General features: G+C 57.9%; 2 protein-coding genes across 2 annotated transcripts; both read right to left on the bottom strand.

Moving 5' to 3' along the window:
• Positions 1 to 739: 739 nt before the first annotated feature.
• On the bottom strand, positions 740 to 2,236 carry SETTUDRAFT_168226 (uncharacterized protein). Its single transcript, XM_008025446.1, has 3 exons — positions 2,014 to 2,236; positions 1,869 to 1,946; positions 740 to 1,785 (listed from the first exon to the last, which is right to left on the bottom strand). The coding sequence occupies exons 1-3, from the start codon at positions 2,204 to 2,206 to the stop codon at positions 947 to 949; spliced, it is 1,110 nt and encodes a 369-aa protein (XP_008023637.1). The 5' UTR covers positions 2,207 to 2,236; the 3' UTR covers positions 740 to 946.
• Positions 2,237 to 4,133: 1,897 nt separating this feature from the next.
• Positions 4,134 to 6,381, bottom strand: SETTUDRAFT_168223 (uncharacterized protein). Its single transcript, XM_008025445.1, has 4 exons — positions 5,593 to 6,381; positions 4,874 to 5,517; positions 4,573 to 4,812; positions 4,134 to 4,511 (listed from the first exon to the last, which is right to left on the bottom strand). Exons 1-4 carry the CDS (start codon positions 6,245 to 6,247, stop codon positions 4,335 to 4,337), a joined length of 1,716 nt encoding a protein of 571 aa, XP_008023636.1. The 5' UTR covers positions 6,248 to 6,381; the 3' UTR covers positions 4,134 to 4,334.
• Positions 6,382 to 6,405: the final 24 nt, after the last annotated feature.

Below are 6,405 nucleotides of genomic sequence, written 5' to 3'. Positions count from 1 at the left end.
TTGCTCATGAAGAGCGTCAGAGAGGAGAGCGATCAGGTGTTAGCCGCCAGGCTTTGGCGCGCTGTAGTAGGTGCAGAGAGACTGGCCATAACTCGCGTACGTGCAAGAAAGATACTCTAGGTACTGCTTAATCTATTATGTTAATATGTAGTAAAACAACTATATTGTGGTGGAACTACAGGCTTATAGAGGTGCGCAGGTTTGGTGGGGTGCGGCGCTCGCTTGCCTGCGGCGCTCGCTTGCCACATACGTTAGAAAAAAAAGGAAAGGCATGCAGAATAACTCACACAGGGCATTTTGTTGTCGATAAGCCTGAAAAAGAAAAGCAAAAGTACAGTACTTAGGAGCGAAGAACCAGGAAAACAAAACCAAACTTGGAGCCAGAAGAAAAAACAACAACAACAACCAAGCAGTGAGATTATGGATAGAGGGGGCGGGAGACGAAGAAGAACAAGCCAGGGAAAGCCATAAAAAAAAGGAAAGAATTGGATGAAGAAAAAAAGACTCAGTGTATAATGGGGAAACCCTTTTTTCCTTGATGATATAACCCCCCCCTTCCCCTTCCCCTTCACACAGTCTCTTTCCCTCTCTCTCTCTCTAACCCCAGCACACACTCAGACTCGCATTGTAACGCCCAGAAAAATGGTATACAACGAAGGGTTGCGCATTTCCCCCCCCCCCCAAAAAAAACAAGAATGAACAACAAGATAAAAAAAAAGGAATGACTCGGCCAGCGGGTTTTTTGCCCAATTCCCTTGTGTGAAAAAAACCCCCTTCCCCGCTGCCGCTGCGCTTTAAAAACTCATCAAATCATGGGTCATTTTTGATCGTCCCCAGCAGCTTTGGCCAGTTTTCTATATGCCCTGCATTTGGATCCCGCCACGTGTGTGTGTAAAAAAGGAAAAAAAAAGAGGGATGGTGGTATCAAGACACAACAACATCTTTCTCAACCCCTGCTGAAGCGTTTCTTAAGCCAGCTCTTGCGCTTTTCGCCTCCATTGCTACTATTCTTGGACAGCATTTTGGGCTTTGTTGGCTCGGGGCTGGGGGAGTCGGCAGAAGTCAGTTTTATAGGACCTCCTGCTCCGGGGGGTGAGGCATGTTTCGGGGGTTGCGGGGGCATGCCGTTGGAAGGAGGCATGGCGTGGTGCGGAGGGGGCGGCGGTGGCGCTTGCGAGTAGTTATTCGAGTCATTTCCTGCATACTCTTCCATGATGGGGCCCCTTCCAAAGCCATTGAGAAAGGCATATTGTTGCGACATGTCTTGGTGGGGGGGCTGGACGGGGATGCCGCGCTCAATCGAACTGTTGTCGCTGTTGGGGTCGCTGTTGTATGGACCGTCGCTATGGCTGCCGTTGGAGCCATTGGTATTGACCGTGTCGCGGGATTGCTGGTAGCCGTTTATGGGGTAGACGCCCTGCATACTCTGGCGGTTGTTCCATCCAGGGTCAGACTGCATGCGGTTTCCGTAGCGCATGCGAGGCGGCGGGCCGCCGCCCACAGGGCCGCCATTGCCGTAGCTATCAGAGTAGTTGTCGCGGCTGGGGCGGCCCTGGGAAAAGTAGCCGCTGTTGGTCGAGTAGCGGTTCTGGTCGTTGTTGTGTGCAGCTCCGCCGTAGTAGCTACTCCGCCGGCTGCCATAGCTGCTCATGACCTCTGTCTGGTCGGCGCGCACAGACTGGGATCGTCGCCGGTATTCATTGTCGATGGCGGCCTCGAAAGAGCGGATCGTGTCGAGCGGGCGCTCCCAGCGGGAGCGGGTGGGGTTGGAGAGATCGGGATCGACTGCGGGCGCGAGAGGTTAGAAGGCGGGTGGTTTTTCTTTGCCAACGAGGGCCCAACAGGACGAAGCCAGACAGACTACTTACCAATGGGGTTGCCTGCAGAGTCGGTATGCTGGAACCCGCGCAGGGACTGGAGCGTGGGCTTTTCGAGCGCAGCAGCGACTATGCAAAGGGTCAGCATAGGGCCATGACACGGAAGCGATGGGGCAACCGTGGGACGGGGACGCACTGGGCTGCTGCTCCATCATGGCGGCGTTTGGATTGGCCTTTGAATTGGGGTCGTAGTGGTCGCTGAACTTGCGCTCGTGCTTGGAGGCAGACTTGGGGCTCTTTGCAGGGTCCGCCGTCGAGGCGGGCGGGTCGCGACTTTTGTTGCTGTGGAAGCTGAGGCCCCGGGGCTTGTGTTGGGGTCGGTGCTCCATTATAGCGGAGTCTGGCGCGACAAAGGATTACCCAGTTTTGCTACTCTTTTCGGGGGTCGGGGGGGGGGCGGGCGGGTCGAGTGGGGGCAGCAGATGCTAGACAGGAGGATGCTTGTGCTTGTGGTGCTTCAGCAGGGCTGGCCGAACGGGTAGGACGGACCCAGGAGGGGGGGACGGGGGGGGGGGTGGTGGCAGAGAGAGGGCGAGGGTGGAGAATGGCGCGTGTTCACGCACGCAAAGGTGATCCCGGCGCTGGCGGTGGGTAGTGATAAGAGGCGACAAGAGGCGACGAGAGGCTCGGGCGATGACGGTGGCGGGCGCAAAAGCAAGAGCAGTGACTGCACTTGGGCGTAGTGTGCGTGGGTAGTGTGCAGAGGTTAGTGAGCACAGCACTGGGAGGCGTTGGCGGGTAAGACTTGACGTTTAGTATGTGGCCATTAGCTGGCCGGGCGACGCGCGGATGCGCAGACATGGACAAGAGGCGCCTGCGTCGGCGCGCCCCGGCACACGCACACACACACACGCTGTATCGCGACTCGTCATCAACGGCCATGGCCACCCGTCCCGATTGGAGTTGCGACCATGTGCGGCGGCAACCGATCCACGCGCTGAAACACCATCATCAGCGAGCGAGTGCGTGCATGGCCCATATGCAACGCCTGGTGTAGCTGACTCTCGCCCTCGCCCTCGCCCTCACCACCACCACCACCACCACCACCGCCATCATGATGCACCCGCTAGGCCTCCCCCTCCCCCTCCCCCTCCCCCCGGCCAACTCCTGTGCCTCCTGCCCATTCGCAGGGCACAAGTTTAGACGGGCCTTGGACATCAATAGTGTCGTCTGCCAGATGCGGCCCCCAGCCCCCGGATGATGTGTCCTATGTAGATAGCATACAAGCACCATTTCATTCTCACACGCAGCACCAGCCTCCTCCTCGCATGCCACTGCCGCGGTGCCCTGCGCCATCCGCCAATTCCATGTTACTATACTTTTTCGTTTCCCTTTTTTTTTATCCGCCTCGGAGCGGAAGACCAGAGAGTTCCGAGCACGAGCGGACTCGTCATGCGCCACCAGGCCGCTGGGAAACATCAGCAGCGGGCAAACGCAATCATCACGGCATGGCTGGTAATACTACTGCACACGGCCGGCACTAGATAGGTAGGGGGGGGGTGGGAGGCACAGCGTCAGCAGCAGCACAAACACAGACACACACAGACACACAGACACGGATTGGCCTCCTCTCGCAAAGGGACACTACACCACACCTCAGCTAGCACATAGATAGATGATGCTACTTGCAAGCAAGCCATTGTCCAAGGCGCAGGGCCGCAGAAAGTGGGAAGCAAGCGTACATGCATGCATGCATGCATACATAGACAACAACAACAACAACAACAATAAAGGTCTTGTCCCGCTAGCCGCATAGCCGCAGTGCAAGGGTGGAAGCGCCGATTTGGGCAAAGACACCAAGATGCACAGCCTGCCGCTTGTGCACACCAAACGCGCCAAGACGCTGCTCTGCGCCCGGGCCCCCATGATGACATCGACGATGCATGGGCCCTGTTGTTGTAGCCGACGCCGTCGCCCACCACCACCACCACCACCACTACGACCACCACCACGACCACCACCACAGCCAGCCTCTGCTTCGAGCACGTCTGGTTTCGTCACTTGGCCATGTTCGGTTTCAGACGCTTGTCCTGCATCTGCGCGCGCACTCACTCTCACACCCACACTCACCCTCTTACTCGCCCGCCCGCCTGCTTCACCGTCCGTCTTCGCTGCGTATCATGTCACCCTCCCTCGCCCGCCGTGTCGCGCCCATCACGTGTCTGACTCGGCCTTGGCGCCACCCGACGCTCCATCCCGCACCAACACTGCCACTACTCATGATGCTACTAATTGTAATCGCTCACATAGCCCTTGCTCAAACTTAATTTCCGCTTTTGATTATATCCGGTCCAGCCAAATGAAATGTTCCTTTTTTTTTGATGGCCCTGAACACAAACCATAGATAGAGCTAACATGACACATCTTCATCACCACAAAACACCGCCAAATCCACCAAATCTAACCACCACCACTGCCACTGCCACTGCCACTGCCACCGCCAGTCCACCATGCTCTCTAGCTCTGCGTAGGCATGTTGACCGCCGCCCGAGTCGCCACCGCGTCCTCGCTCCTCCACAGACTCGTCACCGTCTTTTGCTGCGTGTAAAACAGCAGCCCCGGCTTGCCGTAGAACGTGTTGGCTCCGCCGCCCGCAACCGACTTCTTGTTGCCCGTAAAGGAGAACATGGGAAGCTGCGCCATGTTAGCATCTCACCCTCTCTCTCCTAGCCACACCGCCTAGCCCAAAACTTACCGGCACGGGGATGGGCACGTTGATACCGACTTGACCCGCCTCAATCTCACGCTGGAAGCGTCCGGCAGTCGCCCCTGAGCGTGTGAAGATGGCGGTTCCGTTTCCGTACTCGTTTGCGTTGATCATGTCAATGGCCTCGTCAATCGTCTCGACATTCAGACACACCAGCACCGGCCCGAAAATCTCCTCCGTGTAGCACTTCATGTGAGGTTTGACATTGGCAATAATCGTAGGCCCAACCTATCCCATCAGTTAGTCAGACGTACCATGGCAGGCTTCCACTAGCACCACCACCACTCACCCAGTTGCCATTGGCGTACTTGTCAGACCGAGGCTTTTGGCCCCGGCCGTCGAGCAGAATCGTCGCACCTTCAGCTTCGGCGCTCGCAATCAAATCCTCAATTCTCTTCTTCGACTCCGGGCTGATGACGGGGCCGAGGTCGGCGCCCTCTTCGAAACCTCCGTTCATCGAAAGCGCCTTTGCCCGCTCAGCAATCTCGGGTACCCACTCCTTGGTCTCGCCAATCATGACTAACGTGCTCAGCGCCATGCATCGCTGGCCAGCTGCGCCAAAAGCCGCGCCCGCAATCGCATTGAGCGCGTGGTTCTTGTTGCAGTCGGGCAGCACAGCCGCGTGGTTCTTGGCTCCCAAGTTGGCCTGCACTCGCTTGCCCTGCGCAGATGCCCGTGAGTAAATGTACTCGCCAGCCTTGTTGCTGCCCACAAAGCTGATGGCCTTGATGCGCGGCTCGTCAATGATAAAGTCGACCGTCTTGGCCGCTCCGTGTACAATGTTGATGACGCCCGGTGGGAACCCAGCCTTCTCTGCAAGCTCGGCCAGAATCATGCACGCACCGGGGTCGCGCTCCGACGGCTTGATGACACAGGTGTTACCGACCACCGTGGCAATGGGAATGGTCCATAGAGGAATCATGGCGGGGAAGTCTGCGAGGGGGGGGGGAGGAGTACACGTTAGCAAAAATACCCCGTCCGCATGATACGTCCACGTCTGGTACTCACTAAAAGGGCAAATGGCAGCCACAACACCCAATGGCTCCCTGTAGCTGCGTGTCTCCATGTCCTTGGCAACCTCGAGCACCTCGCCCGTCATCTGCGTCGTGATACCGCACGCCGTCTCGGCCACCTGCAGGCCACGCAGCACATCGCCGCGGGCGTCGGCAAACGTCTTGCCCTGCTCGAGCGTGATGCTGGCCGCCAGCCGGTCCCAGTTCTCGCGGATCAGGTGTGTGTAGCGGAACAGGATCTGCTGCCTGGCTAGCAAGCTCGTCTCTTTCCACGGCTTGAAGGCCTTCTCGGCGCTGTCCACGGCCGCCTTGAGCTCCTCGTCGGTACTCTGCGGCACTCGTGTCACCAGGTTGTTGGTCGCTGGATCGTGCAGCTCAATCCATTGTGTTGCCTTGGACGCCACAAACTGGTTGTCCACAAAGTTGGGTGTATCCGCCGGCGACTGGATGGGCTCGTGGCTCATGGGATACGACTCGGCCGCGGCAGACGGCGGCTTGAGCTGTTGCGCCGTGGCATGCAGCCGGCGAGCAGCCACCTTGTTGTGCTGCATGGGCGACGACATTCTGCTGCACAAGGGAGCGGCGCGGACGAGCGATGACCGAGCTGTCAGTGTCGAGAGGCGTGCCAGTGTTCGGCGCGAGGCGGCCATGGTGCTCCGCGTCCAATTGCTGACCAGAATGCGGGGGGTGGAGAGGTGGCGAGAGTACGAGACTGAGACTAAAAGGAACCAAGTCTGCTATAAGTACAGCAGCTCAAGTAGCCCGACGCAATTGTATTCGAGACTAAGAAGATGCCCACGTGTACAAG

Source organism: Exserohilum turcica (genome assembly GCF_000359705.1).
Source record: "Exserohilum turcica Et28A unplaced genomic scaffold SETTUscaffold_14, whole genome shotgun sequence".
Lineage (NCBI taxonomy): Eukaryota > Fungi > Ascomycota > Dothideomycetes > Pleosporales > Pleosporaceae > Exserohilum > Exserohilum turcicum.
Note: the sequence above shows the minus strand (reverse complement) of the source record. Positions and strands in the feature narration are given on the sequence as shown.

Excerpts from the sequence above, each read along its gene's own strand:
- SETTUDRAFT_168226 (XM_008025446.1), bottom strand. The coding sequence starts at position 2,206 with ATGGAGCACCGACCCCAACACAAGCCCCGGGGCCTCAGCTTCCACAGC. Across the intron at positions 1,947-2,013 it reads CATGATGGAGCAGCAGCCCA|TCGCTGCTGCGCTCGAAAAG; the intron begins GTGCGTCCCCGT and ends CCCTTTGCATAG. Across the intron at positions 1,786-1,868 it reads CTCTGCAGGCAACCCCATTG|TCGATCCCGATCTCTCCAAC; the intron begins GTAAGTAGTCTG and ends TCGCGCCCGCAG.
- SETTUDRAFT_168223 (XM_008025445.1), bottom strand. The coding sequence starts at position 6,247 with ATGGCCGCCTCGCGCCGAACACTGGCACGCCTCTCGACACTGACAGCT. Across the intron at positions 5,518-5,592 it reads GGCTGCCATTTGCCCTTTTA|ACTTCCCCGCCATGATTCCT; the intron begins GTGAGTACCAGA and ends CCCCCCTCGCAG. Across the intron at positions 4,813-4,873 it reads AGTACGCCAATGGCAACTGG|GTTGGGCCTACGATTATTGC; the intron begins GTGAGTGGTGGT and ends CTGATGGGATAG.